Source organism: Lagopus muta, chromosome 5 (assembly GCF_023343835.1).
Source record: "Lagopus muta isolate bLagMut1 chromosome 5, bLagMut1 primary, whole genome shotgun sequence".
Taxonomy (NCBI): Eukaryota; Metazoa; Chordata; class Aves; order Galliformes; family Phasianidae; genus Lagopus; species Lagopus muta.
In genome coordinates this window covers 13,573,991-13,600,281 of record NC_064437.1, presented here as the reverse complement: position 1 = coordinate 13,600,281, position 26,291 = coordinate 13,573,991, and the positions used below count along the sequence as shown (strand labels likewise).

The 26,291-nt window shown below is 37.5% G+C and overlaps 1 protein-coding gene across 1 annotated transcript; it reads right to left on the bottom strand.

The window, feature by feature from the left end:
- Nucleotides 1-3,343: 3,343 nt before the first annotated feature.
- Nucleotides 3,344-25,948, bottom strand: DNAI3 (dynein axonemal intermediate chain 3). The gene is made up of 23 exons (XM_048944469.1): nt 25,858-25,948; nt 23,499-23,622; nt 22,957-22,995; nt 19,381-19,562; nt 18,727-18,831; nt 17,755-17,907; nt 15,855-16,054; nt 15,458-15,574; nt 14,625-14,815; nt 14,030-14,139; nt 13,846-13,935; nt 13,142-13,279; nt 12,399-12,527; nt 11,824-11,897; nt 11,059-11,206; nt 10,137-10,230; nt 9,464-9,594; nt 8,615-8,698; nt 8,108-8,221; nt 7,241-7,445; nt 6,686-6,777; nt 5,280-5,400; nt 3,344-3,583 (listed from the first exon to the last, which is right to left on the bottom strand). The coding sequence occupies exons 2-23, from the start codon at nt 23,608-23,610 to the stop codon at nt 3,579-3,581; spliced, it is 2,634 nt and encodes an 877-aa protein (XP_048800426.1). The 5' UTR covers nt 23,611-23,622; nt 25,858-25,948; the 3' UTR covers nt 3,344-3,578.
- Between the last annotated feature and the right edge of the window lie 343 nt (nt 25,949-26,291).

Genomic DNA, 26,291 nt, shown 5'->3' with positions numbered 1-26,291 from the left:
CGAAAATAAATTTTTGTGTTCAAATGGTTTCTGCTTTTCATTTTTTGATATTGTAAAGATGCAGCATTGTTGACGTTGTCTTTATATAGAACATGGTATCAAATATTGCCTTTTTTGGCTGTATCTATAACTATATTATCTGGGGTGTGCAGCCTTGTCCTGTTAAAATTGTGGCTTGGTGGATGGTGGTGTTGATGGATTGGAAGGAATTTCATTGTCTCTGTCTGCATATGCTGTACCGGGAGCCCTTCTGAGATGGGGTGAATTGAATGGCAGGATGTTTGCTCCCTTTGTTCCAGGCACTCACATACTTCTGTACTTGTTCAGGTATTGTTTTTCCACTGGAGGCCTAAGTTGAGTTTTGGTATTAATTTAAGCTTTTTGTTTCTTACTGGTTGAATTGTGTGCTGGCTGCTGGTTTCTTTCCTCCTCCCATATGTGAAATCCTTCAGGCTGAGTTGTATGTTTCGGTGTCCTTTATTTGAGGCTTAGTGCTGGCTGATGTAGCCGATCTTTTCCCTTAAGCTTGCCCATGTCCTGTATCAAGAAGGCTCTGGGTTAGGTTTGCAGCCAAGTGAAAACCTCTGCTGATGCTTTACTCCTTGTTAGAACCTGATTTATCGCACAGTCTGTGGTAATATGTCTGTAATCGATGGGGATGGTGATTTTTTTTCTCTACAGTTTTGTGGTTTAATTTTGGTGATAGCTTAGCACTATGCCGTTGGCTCACTGCCCCGCTTCCCAAGAGAAGTAGAGACTGGGGGATAGGGGGTCAAGTAGAGCTACTGAAGTCTATTTAAATACGGTTTGTTAATGTAGATAAAAGAAAGGGGGAAAGAGGATAATGGCTATGATACATATGCGTGTAGATTTATGTATAACAAGTGATTCCCATGCAATTGCTTCACCCCCACTGACTTCTGCCCAGGCAGTCCCTGAGCATAAGTTGCCCTCATAACATTTGAAGGGCTCTTAGCAAAATCACTGGGGAATTTGCAGTTGGAAAACAAACAAACAAACAAAAAAAAAACATTAAAAAAAAAACATAAAAAAAACAAAGAACATGTTACCAATTTACCTTCTTAAATTAGATTTCATTATGGAGCTAATGCAGAGTGAGTGAAGTGAGAAGGATTGGAAAATGTCAGTAAGAAGAGCTACCTCACAACATGGACTTTTTCTCAGCTAAATAGTGGCATCAATTAGCTGGATTTGAGATGCGTTTTTAAAACATAATCCTCTTTAATGAAGAAAAACAACAGCAGCTGATCAGGCTATTCCTGGGCACACCTGAGAGTGCTCATACAAGTCTGTATCAGTGGAGGTGACCTACTGCTGTTGTCTCTGTTTAAATGCACCATCCGCAGCCTCACTGTGCTCACATCCACTCTTTGTTCTCTGTAGATGTGAAGTGTCAATGAATGGCATTGGGTGCCATTTTTTTCACATCTGGAGATATTCCGTTCCACACCTTTGCTTCACACACACTTCCATGCCACATGCTATTTTGTCAGACTGCCCCCATGCTGCCATCTGTCACACGGCAACATTTCATTAATTAAATTAATGAATTAAATTAATTAAAAAAAATACTGGAGCGAAAGTTCAGCCATACCACCAACGTACACCCCTGGTGTTGTGAGCTATTAGAATAAGGTATGAGGCACTACTTATGGAGCAGTGCTCAGAAAATACGTGATATAGTTAATGTGCGTGCAGTATCAAAAGCTGTTTTATTTTCTAATGTTTGTAAAGGAAAGCATGGCTGCGTATTTCCTGCTGTTTGATGGACTGTGATCGGCCAGGATATCACAATCCGTAAAATTATTTGCTGTAACTGGAATTAGTACTTCCTCGTGCCCTATCCCCTCATTTCAGCCCAGACACTGTCAATAGCACGCTGGTACTTGGACATTGCTGAGGGGCTGGGCTGTTCAGTGAGGCAGAGCTGCTGCTGTGATGGTGCAGAGCAAGGGATGGGACGCATTGTCAGCTATGTCAGGCTGCATGAAGTCTGTGGGCCACGGGTCTGACATCCGTGTAGAGGTACGGTGCAATTGAATGTACTTTATTAAAGGCTGTCTCTAGCATGGGTTTTCAGACTTTTGTTTTTCTCACAGGAGTGCTTTAATTTTGCCAACCTTGATGCAGTGTTTGTAAGTGATATATTTCCTCAGTAAAACTCAATGCGTTCTTTTTTTTTTTGAAGATGTGACCGAAGTAAGTTGCTTGGTATGTAGTGATTGACATTTTGTGTGAAAACGTTTGAAATCATGGTCTTGTTTCATTTGGCTTTTGTCATTTTCTTCTCTGCTCCTGCCATGTATTGTATCGTCACTAAGGAGAGTTTCATTTGTTACTTCTGTTAGTGCTATATGCACCTGTTTGTGAATGGTTGAGTCTCGGCCTGAACCAGTGATTGAGCACCTGGGAAAGGGCCGGTCAGCCCTGGGAGCACAGGTGAAGACAATTAATCTGTGTGACCAGAAGTCATGGAGTCTTGCTGCACTTCTCTTAGACCTCATTTAAGGTCTGACTTCCCTGTGGTAGGTTCTCTTTCTGGAGATCCTTTCTCTGTGCATTTTCCTCTGTGAACCTGGATCCTCAGAGATGGATGAGCAGTCTTTTTCCTTCCCTAGTAACATCCTCCTATTGCACCGATCCTTTTGCTGTTTTACTTCCCATTGCACCAGTTCTTTTGTTGTTACCGTGCCACTCTCTGAAATGCTTTCGGTGCTGGAGGGAACCTACTCTTAAGGAGGTGATTTTCAAATGGTGCTGAAATCAGCTGCTGTTTTGCTAGCATTTATGAGTCTGTGAGTACACTATGTTCTCTGGTGACCGAGAGCCCATAGATGATGGAATCTGGAACTTGGAGGTATTCACATTACCAGCATTGCTTTTCAGTATAAACCTAGGGTTCTGTAAATATGTGAAGAGCTTAGGTATTTTCTTTTACAGACTAATTTCTGAGCTAATTCATCATGGTAATCCTATCTTTTTAATACTGCTGAACTTTGTCATACTTTAGAGCTCTTTATTTGCCTTAGGCCTTCTTAATCTTGATAGCATGATCCCCCAGTGCACCTCAGCCTAAAGGTATGTGCACTCTACATAACATCCCAGAAGAGGGGTTTTGCATTTGTGGAAGGACACTATGCTTGCCTCTCCCTCCTCTGTTTTCTCTGCTGTGACACATCCTGTGATTAAACTCTACTGATACTAGGATTTTGAAGAATTTTGAAATATGTTGTTTGCTGATTTTTTTTTTTTTTGAAGTATTTTACTATTTAGAAAAAATTAAGCATGTATTTGACATCTTAAGCTTTGTACCAGAATTTTACACCAAGTTCTTCTCCTTCTGTTGATTGAAGGTGAAAGGCATCCCATTCCACCCACGTACAGGCTTTTATCATTTCTTGTTGTGCATATAATCTTTGTATAAGGTTATATGGCTGCATATCAGCACTGGCCTTGACCTTAGACAGACAAATCTGCAACAAGAGGCCTGACAGCAAGGGCCCATTTTACCTCATTTCCAGGTTCTTGATGAAGCTGTCAGGAGAAACTGGAAGACGTTAATCTGTAAAGATAAAAATTAGAATACTAAATTGATTATCAGAGCTGTGTAAGTACCATTATAGTTGTAAAGCTTGTACATTCAGAAACAGAAAACTTATTTGTAATAGAGGAGCAGTGGGCCTGGAACAGCAGTACAGTGACACTGGCTAAGAAAGGGGATTACATAGGTATGTACACACATATACACGGTACAGAGGTGCAGGGATGATGAGTGTTGTGGAATCTCAGGTAAACAACTGCTAACTTGAAGTTGGAAGCTGCTCTTCACCCAGCTGAGCAGAGGTTAGAAGAGATGAAGGTTAGCTGAGAATCTTCTGACAAAATGTCTCTGCTCTGAAAGGGGATGTACTTGTAGTATAGGAATTTTAACCAACAGAGGGAAGTCAGTAAAATTTTTTTCACTTAGTTTGTTGCTCTGTGTCTTAACTCTTGTTTAGTACACAATAAAGCTTCACTAAGACTTCACAGAGAAGTCTGTAGAAACTTGCAGTTTCCCTGAGAAATTGTGTTAATGACCCCTTGCTGGCTCCTTTTGCACAACTGGCTGTCCGTCCCACAAGAGGGACAAAATCGTTCTCTGGACTTGTAGATTCTTTTAAAATATCTTCCAGCACAATCAGTTCAGCTCGTATTTACGGGCTACCGTAATATGGGGTCTTATGGTTATGCTATTAGTTATATGCAATTACTTGGACAAAGTGTTTCTGCGTCTGTGAAGACAATTATAAACTTTATTGAAGGGTTCATTTAACTTATAACTGATAACTGAAGAGCCTGCAAGGGAAAGGACTCTCCTTCCCACTGGTCATACAGAGAAGTTGCCATCTAAGGTAATGGGAAATGTCCTAAAAGACTTTCACATCACTCACGTAGCAGATAGTAATATGTAATATATTCTTGATTCTATACATCTTTATGGTAAGTATTGGAAAGAAATAGACTTCAAAGAAATCTCTAGTGAATACATTTGAGGATGGTAAAAGAAAAACACAGGGAGGGTTAAAATGTGATCACCTATCCAGAATTGATGAAACGTATTATTTCAAAACAGTTCTGAGTTCAGACTGTACGTTTACCTAGTGATGTAGTGTACAACGGTTCAGCTCTTTGAAAGGGGGATCTGTTTATTGGAAGTAATTGGGATTATTTCCTCTCTTTATGACTCCTCAAATCCTATCTCAAACAGGAAGGGGAATGGCTGTTTAAAAGGGTGGATAGTGATAGAACAAGGGGGAATGGTTTTAAACTGAGACAGGGGAGGTTTAGGTTAGATGTTAGGAGGAAGCTCTTCGCTCAGAGGGTGGCGATGCTCTGGAACAGGTTGCCCAAGGAGGTTGTGGATGCCCCATCACTACAGGGATTTGAGGCAGGGCTGGATGTGGCTCTGAGCAGCCTGGTCTGGTGGTTGGTGAACCTGCCCATGGCAGGGGGGTTAAAACTAGATGATCTTTGATATCCTTTTCAACCCAGGCCATTCTATGATGCTTTTGCTGAGACGCTGTGCCAGTCATACTTTGAGTATATGCTCCTGGTGTTTCATACTTTTGCCTCTTTACAATTGAGGAGAGGGAAATCATGCTGTCAGACTTACCAGCTGTTCTTGATAATTGTATGTGAAATTCAGCAGAGTGAAAATGAGTGCATTTAAAAGATCTAAGGAAATAGAGGAAATTTGCTTAACTCCAAATGTAACTTACTGTTTATTCCATCTGTGTCTCCAGCTCCACTTCCAATCTCTTTGATTTTAAACTCTTGGTCTTTTTTGTGATTTTTCAGGTCTTGGACCCTTTTCTCTAAGTAATTGAGTATGTTGGCCTGCTGTTAACATAGTAATAAGTCTTGTTACATATCTAGAGACTCAGAATTATTGCTGTGGATCTGAATGACATCGACTGTTTCTCTCTTTTAGGATTAGAAATCCCTATATATTCATCCAAATAATTTCCATCAAAAAACATGGATTGAAACCAATTAATTTTGTGTATAAGTACATGTAAGGTTAAATCATTTTTACGATACGGACTCTGAACTGGTCATCCCCCAGGCACCTGATGTATACTATAGTCAGTCTGAGAACAATAAGCCCACCCTCACCCTTGGCATGCTCCAGTATTACAATATGCATTTATCATTGTCAGTTTCCATTAGCCTTTTCAACAACCCAGTATTCTAAGGGGTGAATACTTCAGCTAGAATGACTAATTAAAGTGTTAGTGATTGTTTCTGGACTTGTACTTCTGTGCCCTAAATTGTGTAGATCCAAAACACATGCAAGTTGGGCAGAAGCAATTCTTTTCCTCATGCTGTAGCACTTACTTTGCTTCTACCTTACTTTTGAGAGGTTTTACTAAACTGTGACTGCACACCTGGTATAGAATTGTTACCTTTGTGGGTGGTATGTAAAAATGCATATGTGGCAGATTTAGAATAAGAATAAGATGAGAAAGTTTTGGGACATAAAATTAACAAACCAGGCAGAAGACTAGTCCCAATGAAGATCTTAGCATATTCTTTGGCTGGGAGGTAAGAAGGGAAAAACAAATGATAATGATGTGGAAATAAGGACAAATGAGGACTGTTTTCATTGTTTTTAGGGCTCTTTGGTTCTGATAGTCCCAGCTTCAAAAGAGAATGAATGAGTGATAATGTTAATAATAGTTGGCAAAAGGTAATTAAATTAACTTGGAACCAGATACTCAAATTTGTAAATAGAAATGCCAAGTTTACAGGGGAAAAAAAAAAAGCTAATATGGTCCAGAATGTATAAAGAAAGAGAAACTGAGTATTTTTATGTTGCTGTGCACTGCAAAGCGTTATTTTCTTGTATGAAATCAGGTGTCATTTAATGCACATGGCAAAAAATGTTGAACGCTTCTGCATTAAGTATTAGAACTGCGGAATTCTGCTAGCTGTCCTTTAGATTTCCTTTAGGTATCTCTTATGGGAACTGGGCAGAGCCAGCTTTTCTGTGAGTGACCTTTGGACAATATGGCCCATCAGTCTCAAATTCATCAGTGCCCACTGGAAGGGAAATTTTTTCCCGCTTCTATTTCAGAGTTTTAAGGATAAGGTGTCACAGAGAGAAATGAAAACTGTTACCAACCTCACTGCTGGACGGGTGGCTTAATGTTCGACGGATCTCTAAAACATGCAGTACTCCAGAATCATCAGAAACAGCTAGAAATTGCTGCTTTGCTGAAAGGTATTTAACAAAAATGTGTAAAAATCTAAATTCCAACAGCAATACATTCTTAAACATGAAACGTCTCTATTCTGATATGGGATCTATCTCTTAATATGGGTAACAGTTACAAAGGGTTTTGTTGGGGTCTTTTTGGTTTATTCTTGACTGCAGTAAAAAGCTTTATTGATCTCCTACTTTCTTGACAAGTGAAATTCTCCTGAAGATTTATACTTTTTCAAGTTTTTTTTTTTTATTTAAAAAGAAATTTTCAGTTACTTTATGCCTTACTAATAAATTTAGTATACTAAGAATATATGCATGAGCTTCCCTATACAGTATAATGCTAAACTAGTGGAATAAAGTACCTATCTTTTATATAAGATAATATGCAGCAAGATCAGTGAGCTTTGCAGAAATGGGCCATCTTACAAACATAAAGTAAAGCACGGCTAAGTATCATCACCATCAACTTACGTGAGGCGACCCAGGGGCTGATGCGAGTAATCGCTGATTTAGAGATGTTCTGGCTATGAGATGGCTTGTGAGTTTCCTTCAGTAAGTCCCAAATATCTATATTTCCATCATCTGTGGCAATGTAGAAAACTCCTGGCCTTGTTAAGGACCAATGTCCTGCAGTGTATCTTTGAGCTGTGCAGTTTGACTGGAGGATCGGTCCGTTCTTAATATAGTAAGATATTTGAAAACCAAGAAAAGATGCAGTGATCAAACAAATATCCATTCACTACTTCAAACTTTCAATTTGTGAACATTTGATATTTAAACGATTCCATTATAATGTAATACAGGTGGCAGGCTCAGAACCACCTTCTGCATGTAGAAATGTGGGGGTTAAAAGCAATTCTGATATCTCCCTTCCAGTCTATGAATGTAATCTTTCTGCTGTTAAAATCTATGGCCTTGAGATGTGCAGCTAACCTGGATCTGTATAGAACAGGAACTGTAACAAAAACAAAACTATGTTTTTATGGCTTCAGTTATTGAAAGGATTGCATCCTAAGTATGAATTCTTCAGATCTGCTTAGCACATGCATTGCCTTTGTTCCTCAGTTTGCAGCAGAAATAATTTGATGAGAAACTGGCTTTTGCAAAGATGGTACTAAAGAATGTTGGGCATTCTTTCTGCAAGTTGCAAGTTTACAAAGCCATTTCTACAACAGCTTTTCTGATGTGAAGTAAAAGGAAAAGCTTTTTTATACTCTATTGCTAAGCTGTCAAGCCTTATGATTAACAAACAGTTTTGAAAATAGTCTGTGAGGCTGTTATTCTAGTTATCTCATTTATCTTTATTAATTATTTTACTGATGTTTTAAAGTAACTTACTGTAACACCTTCTTTCCAAATGGCGAAATTCCAGCCTCCAACACTGAGAATGATGTCTTTAAAAAATGGAGATCTCTGTACAGTGTTCACAGCTTCTTTGTGGATGGTGCATTTCTTACCTGAAGGAATGAAAAAACACAGTTTCTTGTAACTGGTGCTTTCAGTGGGTATTTCACAATGAGAAATGCACAAAGGGAAATATGGGGTAGTATTCAATGATAACAGCTTCCCTTGCTTGCAAGGTGTTGGAATTACTGCAAATCTGGTTACCATGAAGCATGACTTCCATGCTTTATGCCAACATGTACACAGCGATGAATCTATTACACTGCAGAGTTTGCTGTTCTGCCATAACAGCTAAACTGTATGCTACCTTGAGCGTGTACTGCTGAATCCAGATGTCTTCAGTGAGACAGACTTATAAGAATAGGTAAGTAAGAACCTTAAAAATACAGAATATAATTGCAAATATTTTAAGATTAGTAGGCTATTATGGTTTAAACAGACACTGAGAAACTTGAACTTACTACCTATTTTCTCCTCGTTACTACTGGTCTTCATTTCCCAGTCAGAATAAATAATATCTCCATCCTGTGATGCCAGAAAAATCATGTAAATGTTAACATAAGGATTTGACAGCATACAGCAAAGTGGCTTATTTTAAAGCTTCATTATAAGCATTATTAAATTTGTTCTGGGTAAATTAAAACAGAAGTTTGCAACCCATGACCAAAAAAGCATGAATTTTGAATCACAATTGTGTTGTTTTTTTTTTTTTTTCCAAAACAGCTTCTCTTATCCTGATGCATACAGGCAGCCTTTCCTGCAGAACTGGGTACCCACGTATTTGGGGAAAGGGTGGCAGAAACAAGAAAAGCAGCTAGAAGACAAATATTCATTTTCATAAATACTCAAAAGTGGGAAAAGTGTTTTTGGTGTGTAGGAGATGTAGAGGGCTATGAGTAGGTGGGATTTCTATGTATAAAAATAAGTTGTGAAGGAAACTGTAATTTTCACCTGTGGACACAATAAAAAAAAAAGACTCACAATAAGGCAGTGCAGTTTGTTTTCTGATGGCAGGTAGAAAAGTTCAAGGTATTTTGGAAGCGTCTTCTAACTATTCTTGAAGTAAGGATTTGTAGCTTATTAAATATGGGCTTTTATTTTTATTTTAAGCGCACTGCTAAATGCATTGAAGTTGGAGAAAAATTCAGCATGTCCAGAATGATCCTTTTAGTTAATGCCCAAAGAAAACATGTGAGTGCAATCATTTGTGGAAAATCTATGATTTACTTGTTCGGTCTTTCAGAGATCTTTTGATTGCCATTTCCATAGTAACCTATTATTTTAACTTACTTCCGTTCCAACAGAGAAGTTATTGGAGATATTCTCCAGCACATTCAGAGTTTTATTTGAAGAAACGCTCATCTGTGCATGCGGGCTTTCTTTGATGTGCACTTGTGATTTGTGCAGAGATTGTTCCTTATCTGGGAAAAAATACAGGTACGTCTTTATATTACACACCAAAAGTTACCAAGTCAAACAGTTTCTTTGTCTGAAGGGGAGTTTCAAGCACAGAGATGAAGAAAGCCTGCAGGACTGCAGCTTTATTGGCAGTCTAATAGCTTCCCTGGGCATTCTTGCCCTGTTGCTGGGGCTGTGGCTGATAGGAATGCTGGAATGGAATGGGCCAGTTCCCTCAGTCAGCACAGGAGCAGCCCAGTTGTTGTGAAGGTGCTGGCTGGTGTGAGCAACCTCTGGCAGGTGGCTGGTCTCAGGCAGCGTCAGCATGGAGAGGGATTGGTAATATGTGTCCATCACAAAGTAACTGTGGATATAGAACAGCTCTTTTTGTACAGTCATAGTTGGTATTTGTATACTGCACTTTGAGTATCAGCATATTTAAGAAACGTTTTTCTCCAGCTGTGTTCAGCTATGGGCATTTTGTTGCATAGCTTACGGTATGTATATACTGAAATACAAACTGACTAAAAACATATTTCCTAATAGTGTGTAATAAAAATATTACCTGTGATTTTGCAATGATAATGCTGTTCCTGTAGACTAATTTTGGTGGGACTGCATTTCACACTGTTTTCTTCTTCGTTGTCGCACAAGCTTATCTGTTCAGGAAAAAAAAAAAAAGCATCTGACCATCTGATATCTTATTTTCTCCGATCTTTGATCTTTTGTACCTACAAGGCTTCACTACTTTCTGCTGTAATGGAAGACGTTTTCATTCTGCAGCATGTTTGTAATACTCCACAAAAAGCATTTGCTTTTTCATTTTTAAGTACAGAGATGTAAATTTGCAGTTCCTCATGTTAAGTTTTTCCTGCATGACTTTCTCTATGTTTCTAACAACAGCAACAACAAACAGCTCCAGTGGTTATGCTTTTTAACATCTGTACCAGCTGCAGCTGTTCTGGGCAGAACAGGCCAACAGGTCTTCTTTTTAATTTCCTTTATTTTCAGCCCCTTCCTCCTTCCCCATCCCCTGCTGCAATTAAGAAGAAAAAAAATCCCTCCCAAAACACAAGAAACCACCAAACCACACACAAATAAAGAACAAAACAAATATGTCCTATGACTATTTCAATCAGAGTTGGATTGCCAATAATCCTGTTGATTGTAACTGTTTCACAGTTTGGGACACGGAGATAGGCAGAATGAAAAGGCTGACAGCAACATATGCTATTACTGCATCTGCTTTTGCAACGCTGCAGTTTTTAAGAAGCAATCACTCTGCTGCTTATGAGCTAGCTTCTCAAGATATATTTTGTAGTACTGTCAGAGTAACTTTGAAATGTTTCATAATTAGGAGTAAATCCACAGGAAAGTTGCAGTTCCAGGGGAAATTTTAAAGGGCTGGGAAACAAAAGCACAAGTTCCTATGGGGCTCCGGCCATATGTACAGTTTGGTTTTTCTGCTCCACATCTGTGTGCAATACCTTCATGAGAGGTTTCCAGATGAGATCAGGATCATTAGAAGTATCTGAAACTTCAGGGTGCATATTGAAACTGTTTCCTTCTTTTACTTTCTCAGATGAATGCTTGGTGGGAAGTTTGGTGTCTCGAATATCCCAAAATAATATTAAGCTGCAAAATAACTGTATGTTACTATTCTCTGTTTTACTTGCAAAGTCAGGTGCAATTTTTCTTGCATTTTACAAATGCTTTCTTATTCCTTCATCTTCAAACTTTATGTAGCAATAGAATTCTCAAATGCAGACAAATGCTAATTACTCAATCACTTCTTTTGTAAATGGTGGCTTACATTCATTTATTCCTCATGTTATCAGTTACAACTCTACCGGGGCAGCCAAATAGTCTTTTAACTTCATTCTTTGAAGTCTTCCTTGACTTTGAGTAGGAAAAATAACTCTGTATCATTAACAAATCTTGCTCTCATACATAGACTCATACATAGAAGACATAATTGTGGTGGTGTGGCTCTCCAGGCCAGTGTATTTGTGTGACCAGTTCTACTTAAGATATAGACGAAATGTACAAGTGTGTGAGGTTGTTTACGAGCCCTTAACTGCAAAAGGCTTCACTGGTCAAGAACTCGATGTGCCTGATCTCTGTGTACAGAACTTCAGCTCTGTAGGCCAGGCTGACAGGAATCCAGAGGTGTACCAGAATCATGGGATGTGCTTCATGAAGCTTTCCAAAAGAAGTTGGAAGGTGTCTCGTACAGTGTGCATTGCATATACCTATCAGGGGAGCAGGTTACAAGCTGCATGCAAATTCCAGCTCTGTTTTCAAAAGTTTCACCCATTCGGTTGACCTAAAATAATAACAAAGGGGAGAGGAAAATAAGAGGGCACAAATCATGCTCTAAGTAAATGCCTCAAGATGTAAAACGATCTTCTAGAATTTAAGTCACTTTGGCTTGGGTAAGATTTGAAAATTAGGACTTAGGAACTTGCAGTTATAATAACAGTTAAGGAGTTTTACACGTACTTCAGGTGAATTGATAACAGCTCTCCCTTGTGATCACCTGAAATTCAACATAACTTAAATACAGAGATCTTATTATAATTCCATACTAGATTTTGAGTAAAACTATCAATATATTTTTTTTCCAGTAATGACAAAATCATATCAGGGTGAGGATACAGAACAGCTGTAAGGCACAATGAGCAGAAGTGGCACCCAGTTAATTAACATTTTAAAACATAGAAATAGGGAGCTCTGTTACAAATAATTCAACTTTTCAACATTTTACCTTGAGTTTATGCAATGATCTCTGAAAACAGTAAAAAGTGGGGAAGAAAATAAAACTCACCTCAAAATAATCTGGCAGCCAATGTATATCTGTTATCCTTTTTTCATGGCTATGGTGTATGGAGGAGGCTGTGCAATGTCTCACTAAAATTTGCCCTTTATCACTCTCATCATCCTCCGTAAGTAATAGCTAGAAATATTTAAAAAGAAATATCTTCGTGTATTTTCAAAACTTAATAGTAAGCTTGTCCAAGAAAAAAGATTATATACTGATAATGCTTCTCATATATTTCAGAACAGGCTATGAAGTTTTACTAAGGTCTAATACAGAACCTTCTGAAAACAGAAAGCCTTGAATCAGGTCTTTGGATATGAAGCTCTGAAAGGAATTCCAGTGTTCGTCCAGGGACACACATCCAATTAAGTTATTAGTTCTTTCTCTGCTTTTATGTCTCTCTCTTCTATAGTGCACTTCCCCTGAAGTCTGCTTTTTGTCTTCCATGCTATCATTTTTATATCCAAGCATTTCCAGAACCATTTTTAGCTTTTAAGAAAAATGCTATGCATATTTGACAGGCAAGAGTTGAGTAAACGTTGCTGCCCATTCATATTGAAGCTGAGGTCTGTGCAGAATACAGTAAAACTATTGAGCTCCACTAATCAAGTAGAAATGTTTTTGTGATAACAGATTTATTTCATGAACTCATCAGGTTTCATATCCTACCTAGTTTCTCACTGCAAAGAGCCAGGGTACCTCCACTCATTTTTCCCTATAACCTGTATTCTAAGTTTCCCTCTCTTTACCTCAGACATATCATCATTCTCCAGTAGACTTAGAACAGAAATGTTATTCATATTAACAACTGTCTTTTTCATTCCAACAGCAACGCTTTTAGCATTTTGCAGTTTTTCTTCGTATTGAGAAATATCCCACACTACAACCTATAAGGAGAAAGGAGAATATTATTTCATTCTTTGTATTAATACTCATTTTTCCCAAATACAATTCATGGTTTTGGTGTTTCTGTTTTTGTTTTTTTTCTGAGGGAAAAACAAGAAATTCACTCTGTATACTAGAACTTATAAAGACTTTGAAGCCATTACCTCTTTAATATGGTGCCATAAGTTGAACGGCTATACTTATGTCAACAACAGAAAGAAAAAAAAAAAGCCTGCACAGTTTGACACATTCTGATTTTTAGCATATTTTGATGTACTGCAAACAGTCATCTTGAAGTTCTGGTCAATTTAGGAATAATCAGAACATAGCAGAATTCCTATAATTCATTTCACAAGAAAAATACAGGGAACTATAAGCTCTCTGTCAGCTGTAAAATTGAAGAGAAAACTTTCCTACTCATAGAAATGATTAATTCTCTTGTTTGAGTTCTGCATTCTTGAGACTGATATTTATGTGACAGTTATTCCAAATGTTGAGTCTTTTCAATCTTTTTATACTGCAAGAAAAGACAGAAATATCTAATCTTACCCTTAAACAAAATTAATACCTGTCCACTGAAGCAGCCACCAGCAATAATGTTTGGATCACTTGGGTTGAACTGAAAGCAGTAAATGTCATCAGGACACTCTAATATTAACTGAGAAGAAGGAAGAACAAACAGTTAAGCAATGCAGTCACATTTTCTCTTTTTATATGAACGTTTGGAGTATGTAAAAGACTTCATTATATACCTGAGGGTGGATAGGATCAAAAAAGCTCCAGAAAATAATTACTGAGTCATGCTGTGGTTTAGTTCTCTCTTCTTTGGAGGGCCGTTTTATTGCTGACTCTGCTATAATCCCTGATTGAGAGAGAAAGCAAACTTTCTTGGATACAAACCAAATTCCAACATACAGTTACTTATGGTGAGTGACTTCTTTATCCCTGAGAAACCAATTAAAAAAAAACAAACCCATCATGTATTTATATTTTTGTTGTTGCTGATCAGCTTTGAGGAGATTACATCTATTAAGATTGTCAATGTATTGTGGAAGCTAAGGATCAGGATAAACCTCTACTTCTTTCCTTTTGCTCCTTAATGGTGTAATATTGATCCTGAAGTCATATGACAGACCCATCCACCATAAAATCAAATATTTTGTAGGTGAATTAATTTCCTACACAGGCAGCAATGCTGGCTCTAAGTATACTGTGCAGTGTAGACAGGCATATTGATTAAGTTGGTTTTTTAAAATTAGTATTACTATTTAAATCCTGATGACTTTATGAAATATGCATATTTTACATCTGTTATATAATGCATATCATTCAAGACTCAATCATTACCATAGATGGTTGGATGCCAACAAATGCAGCTAATGCTTTTGTCCTTGAGATAGTGCAGATCTGTAAACGTTTGGTATGCTTTAAGACAGATGTCTGACTTGCCACCAGAACTGCTCATGTCGTCTTCTAGGGCTTTCCAGTCATCAGAGAAAGCATCCATAATTTCATTTTGCTGCAATGCAATTTCCATCCTGTTTTGTGAAAGAACAGTTAACGTTTTCAAGAATCCAGATATGACAACTCAGCAGTAATATAAATGCACAAAATATACAGCCTTTGTTTTACAAAAAAATTTGGATTGTGTTATTGGAAAAAAAAATAATGAAATCCTCAGTGATGCATTACAAATTCTTTCCCATTCAAAATATGGGAATGAATTTAAGAAGAATTTAACTCCGGTTCCATGTATAACAAGTACAGGAAAATCATCTAATACCTGTGCAGAAGTCATGACTAAGTGGGACTTGTCTCATGACTAAGGGCTGTAGGACAGTGCCTTTGCTCTTCTGTAATACTTTTTGCTCAAGTGGGCTGTTTGAAGACTGGCTTTGCAGTTTGTTTGAAAAGATTTATTGCTACCAACTGTAACAGGTTGAAGTTACACTAAGCCACCATTCCAACTAATATGGTATAGATTTAATGTTCATCTTAATAGAAGCAAATATCAAGGTAATATTTGATAATATAATAATAAGCAAGAGAGACTATATAGGTATAAAATATTCAGTATTCAGCCAGACTGATGGTCCATTACAGACTAGTTCTGTCTTCACACACCTTTGTTCTACGATATTTCATACAGCCTTCGAGATGTCTGATGGCAGTAACCTTACCTTATACATACTGATGTGAGAAATTGTTTCAGCTTCTCAGACGACAGAATCTCTTCTTTCTCTTCATTCGACAGCTGTCTAGGAAAATACTGCGTGGCTGCATTTTTTGGATAGGTCCTAACCAAGTGGAGGAAGTTTGAATATGAGCATGTATACGTTTATTTTAAAGACAAATCTTAAAGACAGAAACCCATGTCTTGTGTAAAATTAAAAGCAAAATATATTCAGTTTTTCTAGGATGTCTTTGAAAAAGTGAAAGAAGAGGAAATAGCATCAAATTCTGCTCTCTTAATGTATAAATGAGCAAGTCCAGAGGTGTTAATTTGCATAACTTTAGGTGAAATCAGAAACAGTTAATAGCTTAATAAATAAGCTGAAAAGTATTTCTCACACTTACCATTGTGTCTGGGTACTAGATTCTCTTACTTCAGGAACCATTTGTACACCCACATCTTTTTCAAGCACTTTTATACTGAAAGATTTGTCTTGGTAGGAAGTACATTCAACATAACTGTCTTTTGCATGTGAAGCATTCCTGTCAGTAAATCTAATTGGTGCACCAAACTTCCTGTGTCCTCGAGAAAACATGTACTTAATCTGGAAAAAAAAAAAAAACCACAAACATTTCTGAAGTTATCAGAGGAGAGAGTTTTTGTAGGGTCTGTTCTGTGAGCTGGCAGCATTCATGTAACCGTAGAACTAGTTCAACTGATGGTTTCTGTGCTGAGTTGGTTATGATTATAAGCTTTGAAAGTCAACTACATACGTAATACACGACGTGTTTGTATTTCCAAAAGAAAGAAGTTGTCTTCAGTGAATGTTTTGGATTACTGCTAGCAGGATAAGAGAACTACATTTTCTATTTCAGGCAGTATCAAAACTGAGCCTCTAAAGGGTTGAGAAACTTCTTGCCAGAACTCCCTCCAAAAGTCACTCTTCTGAAGTGAGTTGTGTGGCAGTTCTAAAAACAGAAACCACACAACTCTAGGTGGATTTACACCCCAGATTAATTTTGCAGGGAGATGTCTCTAACACTGAGTTGGACTTCTAGGACCTAACTTTTCAACTCATGTTTCAAACTGCAGTTCTATGGCAGAGTATTTCAGCCTCACTTGCAGTGCATAGGGAGAAAAAGTGCATGAAAGAAGATCCACAAAAACAAACATTTTGAGTGAGGAGTTTCCTTAGTGACAATTGGAAAAAGAGGAGGGATATGACTTTTCCACTTTCAGAGAAAGTTAGGCACTTGATTTCAGACAGCAGAGGGGTATTTCTTTGTCTCGGATTCATATTTGAGATACCTTTTCCTAGCAATTCATGGAGAACTGGAAAGGAACGTGGGCTAGTATTTCTATTTTGTTCAACAGGCCACCGTTATAAATCTGGAAATTTTCTACTCAAGAAAAATTGGTCATTTTATATTATGTTGTAGTAGGAAGTAAAATTGAGGATTTCACACTTCTGCCTTCCCCCAGACTGGTAGGGTATAGTGTTAATTCCTCAGTATCCTTCAGAAATGTGCAAAATAATGGCAGGACAGGAAGAAGGGCTGGTGAGTCAGGGCAGAGATGGGGAAGCTAAAAGACAGCTGAGGAGGGGAGGAAGACAACGGTCAAATGTCAGGAATAATGCAACACTGAGTGCAGATGGAAAACAGCAGGAGGGAGGGTCTGGCAAGGAGGTAGTGTTGGTTGCACAGAGGTTCATTCCAACTGGGTACATAAGATTCTTCAAATAGAAAAAATAAAAAAATAAAAAGTAAAAAATTCTACTTCCTACTGAGTTATTTAACTGCAGTATTTTCACATGAGGATATCAGCACTGGTTCAGATCTCATTTTGTACAAAGCCTTGGTGACAAAGCACATGCTGAGAATACTTCTGAGCAGGTCTTGCCATCAAGGTAGAATACAGAATACTTGAAGCTAAACAAGGTTCTTAGAATGTAATTACAATGATTTGTAATCTGGCTACTTAGTAAATTGAGCAAAAAGTGGCAGAGATGCTAACAACCAAAGAGGATCAGGACTTTTGAACATACAGTTTAAGAAGTAAATAAACCCCGTGCAACCTCACATGCTTTATTTGCAGGACTTAAAGGGAACTGAGTTTTCCTGCAGCACTTCATTTTCATTTATGTTTGGTATTTTTTTCTCTCTCTCTCTCTCTTTTTTTTTTTTTTTTTTTTTAAAGTATCCAATCAAATCAGATTTCAATTTTCTGACTTCTGCTTTTTAAGGAACTTAACATAAATTTGTTTTTATGATACTTGTCATAGGTAGATCTGTTAATTTGCACCTTTTTAACGCGCTCTTTAACAGATTCTTCTTCAACTTCCTTTTCACTGCCAAGAGAAACCCACGGTTTGGAGACAGGACGCTTATAAGCACAGACTTCTGGAGTTTCCTCTTTCTCTTCTTCACTGTCCATTTCTTCTGCAGTTTCTGGAGGCTGACATCAAAGAGTGAGAAACAGTGTTTTTTCAAATTTCGTTACTGAATTTCTGGTTCATATACTTATGTTTCAGATTTCAGTTTTCATTTTGCATTCTTCTGTCTCAGCGCAAGGAATCTGGCTATAATGTGTCCCTGCACTCAGTGGGGTTATGACCCATTCATCCATTTGACAGTAACTGTTACCTATTTAAGTACTGAAGAGTGTTACAGTGTAGTCAAGAGTTGTCTCGGAAGCCAAACACTGCTCTAAAGAAAGAATTTATAGTGATTTTCTACAGTAGGCCTTCTTGTGTGGAATTGCAATTTGCCTTTCTATTAATCGTTACTTCTGCTGGGAGAGACTCTCCTGTTGAAGAATGGTATAATCTAACAATGCAGTACACAAGGGGAATTGTGTATATATGCAATTGTCTAAAATTAAATATCTATATATGTATGATTTGAAGAATATATAAAAATACATACTGTGAAAAATAAATACAATATTTACTTGAAGGTATCCAATATATTACAATTTCTTAAATGTATGTCTTAATCAAAAACATGGATGTTGGAAGAGAAAATTAACACTTATAAAAATGCAGCAATACCAGCCCTCTGAAGTAGAACATAATTTACTTGTTTTTCTCACTGCCAAAGGTATTTTTACAGCAATATATCTATTTTTCTTTACCAGGTTATCCTTCAGAGGAACGTTCTGGCTTGCAAAGCACAAATCAGATATTAACTGAACGTGAGAGCAATGCTGGAATATTTTTGAGACAAGATTCTGAAATGTTCATAGACAGAATAACGCTGTGGTGTTTTTCCTTACCTTCAGAAAGTTTTCTTTCGCTTCCTCGGAAGCAACAAGATAAAAGTTCTGTCCATACTGGAAATTTGCATCAAAAACTATCAGAAGTTCTTCCCCTGGGTATTCCTATTTCAATTAAAATAATTAGTGGAAGACTGGAGAGAGAGGAAAAATGAAAAATCTGAGAAAGATATAAGCCTGGGACTGGCAGAATGCAGACTAATGATGTTGTGTAAAATCAGTATCTTGGTTAATCTATTAATTTCTCTGCTAAGATCACATGTTAATTGAACAGCACAGACGGATTTTATTTTGTAATCAAAATGTGTGGAACAGAACTAATATTTTCACATGCAGAATTAAACAGAAAATCTGTCTCAGTGATTTTCAGTGATAAGGCAATGAATCAGGGAAAGCAAAATACGTGCAGCTCTGTCTGTTCACAGAATCAAACCTGGTCACATTTATGTTACTTTTAGTATATTCCCAGTTTAAAGATAGTTTTTAAAAAGTGCACATTGAGCCATGAGAAACTTCTACAGCTGACTGTGATCTGTGACCTTTGGCTATTAGAGCATTGGTGTATTTACAGAGTCAAACAAGGACAGACCCTACTGTTAAATATGCACTCTGAGAATATAAAGTTCTGAAGTGAGAACACAATAAGCTACGTACCAGGACAATGTTTTTGACAGGGTGGAAATCTGAAATAGCAGCTCTTGTTTTTAGGTCCTGAATGATGTCGTCTTTTTTAATAAGCCTGAAACAATTTTCTTCTGTGACATCCTCATCCACTCGGCAATTAAAAATTTCTTGGGTCCTTGTAGTGAAAACTAAGGGGAAGATTTCTGGGTGGCCTATGAAAGAAAGAAAAATCACATGCTAAAATAACTTAGATTGTTCTTTAAACATAAGTAACTCTAGGACTTTACTGTTTCCTAGGCGAATGTCTTTGAATCTTTCAGCTTAGTTTTTGTTACTCTGAGAGGTGTGGAATACAAATTATGTTGCATTTGGATTACCTTGGAAAAGATTCTACCTAGTATATATATATGTGTGTGTATATTTATTTATTTATTTATTTATTTTTAATGAGTATATGTCATTACTAGTATGAGAGATCATTTTTCTCTGGATTGACAGGTGGTTATGAACTTTTGTGGGAAGTCATTAGTGAGGACACAACTGTATGGCTTTTATTTAAAACAGCCCTTGAATATATAATCTCTTCTGTATAAAGCAGTGCCACGTTAAGCCAGTATTTAATCTAAACATGTCTTCAGTACCATCTCAAATAAGGATGCTTTTCTGATTTTGTACTTAAATGCTTTTCTCATCAGTTCAGAGTGTCACTGGGTACATTTTTGAACCAATAGGTGAGATTGAAGCAAGGTCACTAAGATTCAAACCAGATGCAAGGCTTCATTTTCAAGTTTGCTGGAGAATAAGTAGCAGTTGGCTGCTGTGCAGATGAGCCGTTAGGTTTAGTTGTATCCATGCTGAACAAGATAGCTATTTCTTATCTGAATTCTGATGCTGTAATCTTCAGTATTCTTAGAAAGACAGTTATGTAACCTGGGGATTGCACTTTGCAAACACTCACAAACTGATGATAATATGCTGTGCTTCTTGCTGGCCATATGTACACAACCCTGCTGCTGCACAAACTGTTTTACATAATAGATAGAAGTGATTAAGATCAGTGCAGACCTGGCTAACTGAATCATCCAGTGCTATGAGACTCTTTCCTTCGTGAAGACCCCTATACTTACATCTGAGAAGGCAAGCAGATGTTTATCTTGAATGTTCAATTTCTTGATAAACCAGAAAATTGTAAAGAAATGCAGACATGTACGTGAGATTTTTGTTGCCTACTAAAATGGGCAATCTACTAATATGGGTTGACTTCTGTGATAAGTCCTGGTATTTTCAATCTTCTGAGTTTCATTCTATTTCCTTTCTTTGAAATACATACTATGTTACCTCAATTCCCAGTACTTGGGTGTTTTTTTCTTTTTGTTTGTTTATTATTTTCTTCTGTGTGCTTTAAATTGGAGCTGGCATCTATATTGAAGTGATTGTGTTGATCAGCAGCCTCAACATGTTCTGAGAAGCTGTCTCTAATGTATGCCAATAAGGACTGATAAAATGATCAATCCTTCATGTCTGTCAGCTGGGAAACTAAATCTCTGCATTAGCCTAACTTATAATGTATAATGTTTGATGAATCTGACATTTATCCTCTAAACTCTTTCAGTGCCACTCTGTGTCTGTTCTTCTATAAGCATCCATGACTGTAAGCTTAACTGACACATCTGGTACACCCTGCATACGCCAGGTATGATTTTTGTGGCATTCACTATTTTGTAGTGCTCACCATAGGCATGTACAGTCCACTAGTTCACTTTCATCACAACCATAGTCAATATTGCAGTTTCCCTCTCAGTATCTTAGAGATTTCCAGGATGTCATTGAAGATGCTTCCAAAAATTACAGAGTTATAGGCAAGTTACTGGGAAAGACCTCTGGAGGTTATCACCATGAGTAACACCAGACTAAGTCAGCTCTCTGACTACTCTCTGTAGCTCATGAGGCCAAGACCTAGATTCTTCCTTTGCTTATCAATTTGTCTGTGAGAATGGACAGGGGAAAAAAATTGTTTATTCCAAGGTGATTGGAAAGATTTAATCCTTCTAAAAAACAGCAGAAGTTGGTTATGAGAGATGGCAGAGCAGGGCCAATAGTCCAAGTGGTGTTTTCTTCAGTGCTCAAGTGCCATAGGTCCAAGTTAAAAGGAAAGTAATCTTCACAGGTAGGTTATAGATTCTTGGATCTGTATATAAATATATAGTAGAGATTCATGGGCTGCTATTAAAATTCTTACTAGAATGAGCATTTTTAGAGTGCTGCATTCTAATAAGAAAAATAACGTATCATCTAAAAAGAGACTTTGTATTGTGTTCCAGTAGTAAATTGTATTCATGTAATTCACAAAAATCTATAGCTCTATCAGCACTTAAAAGGGCAAAAAACTCCAATAGAAGTGAAGGACATTTGTAAGCCTTATACGAAGGAGATGCCACACAGACAGTGGAATATGGCAGTATTTCTTCTTGCTTCCAGCAGCAGGTTAGATGCTGCAAATCTAACCTGGCTTGCCACCAGGTGGAGTTAAAATTCCTTCCTAATGACAAAATCAAGTATTTCAAGGAACATAATGTTCAGCATTTTAACAGTAACACTTTCATCATCTGGTTAATCTCTCGCTGTCCATTTTCATTAATTGCCCATTTCTGTGAAGCCAATCAGAGCAGAGATTTCACTTTCGTGCTTCTACAGGATTATATAGGAAAGCAGGCGATGTATGATGTCTTCACAGATTACCTGTTTTTTGTATTCCTAGTTTTGCCCATTATGTCTTAGCTTTTAGCAATAAAAGCTCTACTGTTAAAAGCTAATTGAGAAAATAACCCTTTGGGCTTATTCTGTGAACCATAAATCTTACATAGATGGCAATTTAAGTTATATCCAATAAAGAACCACACAAACCTGGTCATAAGAGCAATCTAACCAGAGATGTGAAAGACATTACAAGATTACTTTGTGTTATAGATGAAATATAAACCAGATTTAAAAAAAAAAGTACAATTTCATATTTTAACTGATAACTATGGCTGCCTTTAAAACCAAACAGAACTGCATTTTTCTTGCTCAGAACCCAAGGGAAGCACTCAGTACCTTGTGACTGGTAAGTGGCAGATGGTATTTTGTTCTGTTAAGCAAAAAGGCATTAGTCAAAGTCAATGGAGATCTGTGGCAAAAAACAAAGATGGTGTGCTAAAATCATCTCCTCAGTGGATTTAATAATTATTTGATGAAATAAAAAATTAATTATAAAAATGTCAAGCTTTCTTTCGGTTGTGTAGCTGCTATGAAATGCAAACTATTTTTTTTTTAATCCAGTAATTCTGTTGTAAAGCTCTTTATTTTTCGTGATCCCAGCTCCTCTAAACCCAAGATAAAAAACAAAGCCATATCTATTTCAGCTTTCCTGCTGCACAGCCTGCTGTGAGTGGCACCAGAGTGGTACCAGCTGTAATCACCACAGTAACAGATGTACATAGTTTCTAATTTTCCTATTTATATCCTTTTTTTTCCTTTTTGTTTCATGTCATTATTAGTATGGAAGTTTAAAAATGTTTAAAATGTTCCAAAACAATTACTTTACAGCCCAGTCATCATAGCACTTACCTATGCCAACCATAGAAAGATCAACTTCATCTTTTTTCTCTGAAATATAACAAGACGTTATGAGAATTTGTTTCCCTAATGAAATAACTATGAACATACACTTCCTTCCTTGTTAAGGCAATGCTTAAAATTTTTATATACATTTAAAACTAAAGTGTGAAGAGGAAATACAAAATAAATTCCACACAGCTCAAACTCAACGCAAGAAATGAGGGAAGCCTTTTAAAATAGATCTGTATCTTAGGGAGCCATTAGCATTTTTTTTTGAGACTTTGGAGATTTAAAGCTTGCTTTTATTTTGATCAGGTGCTCTCACTGGAGAGAAGCCACAAGGAATCTGTGTACACTGCAAGATTCCATGCGTTAAAAACTCCCCTTACAATTACCTGCTCACACCTGCCTGGGACAATGAGCATGCAAATCATGTTATGTGCAGAGGTGAAAAATGGACAAAGCTCACTGATGTAGTATGGTAGCAGAGCTGGCAGGTGTGTGGGTAGACCAGATTATTGCATTCTTCATATCTGCAGTTCTTTACGCACCAGGCTGTTTCTGTTCTTTTGAGGCTTGCTTGGCTTCTCCACTTCTCTGTTTCTTTGCTGAGGGTTTTGGACCTTTCAAGGTGGTCTTGCCAGATTTGAGATTTTTTGGCATATTTTTCAGATTCTATAGAGAAAATAGATATCAATACATAGTAAATGAACAGTGGAATATACTGTGCAGGAGTGAAAACTTGGCCCTTTATATATTTTATTATTCCAGTCTAATTTTCATCCACAGCTAACACTCCAGAATTTAAAACATAAATTATGTGGTACGTAACAGTTGTAAATTCACCCATTCAGGGTCATTAGATACACAGGCTGATTATCAAATGCAGAGAAAGGTTAAGTTAGAGCAAGCATTAACCTTAAAGAAAGCTGGAGAACTTGTGCTGCCGTGTGTAAAGTGTAGGTGAAGATTTCATAGCTGTTCCTACTTGTGCCAGTCTCCTTAAAATGTGAATCATTACATGAGTGCACAAAGCATTTTTGTGCTTTTGCATTTCCACCTAATTTATCAGTGGTAGCTCTGTGGAGGACAGATTTGGAAAGAAATCATGCAGTTACATGCAACAATTGCACAGCTAGAGACCATACTGTGCAGAAAGCTACTTCTCTTTCATTTACTCCCCTCCTTCCCACTATCCAGCGTAAGGATGAGAACAGCAGCGTAATAAATGAAGTCTCATTTCCATCCCAAAAAGAAAAACAAAACCCAGCCTGCCCACTGTACAGACCGGATGGCACGCCAGCAGTAAATACAGTCCCAGCACCACCATGTGGAAGAGGTGCGCATAGCATCCAGTGAAACAACCACGATGGTCCCAAACTGCAATGAAAAGTACTGAAATTTGTTTGATGTTACTGTTGGACAGCTAGAGATATTCAGCTGGGATAAGGACAGTGGGACTCCCAGTGTTTGTGCTACAGTTATCCTTAGCAATAGGAAAGAAACATGAAGCCTCTCTCCCTCTCTTGCATTTACTGCTGTTCTTTGGCCTGTAAGCTGACTGTCAGAGGAACTGGTTTTTTTAATGTGTACAAAACACCTACAGAATTTGGGTGCTACTACACGAGCACCAACAGATTAACTTCTTGGAATGCTGCAGCTTTTGCCTTGCAAGAGTTGATGGTTTTGGAAGATTTGAAAAAACAAACATAAATCAACACAAGTAAATCATGTGCTGTAAGGACATGACTGTAAGGAGGAAGTTTTTGGTTTTGTTCTTTTTCTGTCCTCATTCACAGTAGTTTTGTGAAGCACAGGACTACAAACACTGCTGATATATTTGTTACATTTAACATTTTTCTGATTATGATCTTTCAAAGGTGCCTCTACACTTAGTAATGCCTGGTTTACAGCTCTGAAACACTTAGGGCTACCTTAACTTACCTTACATCTTACTTCAGGTAGGTTAAAAAAAAGCCAATTTTTTTTTTCTCTCTCCTTTTTTTTTTTTCTTTTTTTCTCGTCATTTTACTTTATTTATTTAAGGTATTCCCTATCCATCTTCTCATATGTTTTAAATAGAATTTATGACCAGCATCCAGCATTGCTGCTGCTGAAGAAAGCAGACAGTGGTGCCTGCGGTTAGAAGGAGAGGTCAGTTGTTTCAGAAGTTAGTTGTAGGCTGGCACGAACTGCATCCTGTGTGTTACAGTCACGTTGTCTTTCTTAGGCATTTCATAATTATACACTGAGATAAAGCCAATTTGGAAAAGATGAGTTCTGCTGAGTAACCGAAACCCTAAGTCACATGAAGAGAGGAAACACTGAAAGCGCTGAGATAAATCACGTGGCTGTTTTTAGCAGGAGAACTTGCAAATAAAAACAACCTTTCTCCTCTGACTGACTTCAAGAATTTTGTACATATGAAAGCGATTAAAATTTTGTCTCCAAGGAACGTGGTTCCTTCTTTAACTGGAAGAATCAACTGTACTACGCAGATGGAGTGCTGATGAAGGCAGAGGGAGCGAGTGCGTCTGTAGGCAAATACAAGAAGTGTCCCCATTTTAAGTGTTGGAAATGAATAACACAGCGATCAGTGGGGACTGTGTATGGTTCCACCTGTGGTACAAAGAACCTTACCGACTGGAAAGGTGATATATCTAGAACAGTTAGAAAGCACAAAGTAATTATCCCCTTTCACAGTATCCCTAACATACTGTATCTGTCCACTTGTCTTCCTGTGGGCACTTGATTGTCAGCTGTCAGGAAACGTTTAAGGCCTCCAAAGAAACCAAAGGCAGGACTTCTAAAAACTTATCTGAAAGATAATCGAGCCCACATCCATTTACTGGCTATATATACTAAGGTTTGGATTTACTTTTGTTGTTTAAACAGGATTATGGTACTAACCTCTAGGTGCTCCCTGCAGGAGGCTGGCACCTGATGAGAACTTCAAAACACGAGCTGCACAGCGATCTATTATCCTCTTGCCACAACTTCTGAAAAAGGGACAACATTTACAGTATTGTAATTTGAAAAAAATTGTGAGTGCAAAAAATGAAAGTTAAAAAGAATTGAAAATCCATTGATGTATAAACCACCTGCTATTTTATGTAAGCTGTAACACGTTACGTTCATTTTTTCATTACATATGTTCAGCCTAATTTCTCAGCAAATTTTCCAGTGGGACACAGCATTATGGTGTTTAATTGCAGAAGCCCATGTGAAGCTGTGAATGTTTGACATTGTGCAGCCTCATTTAGCTGTAGCTGGATGTAACATTCTGAACTTTATAATATCATAAAGAGCAAAATGAAGTTCAGAATGTTCTCCTCCCTGGTAAA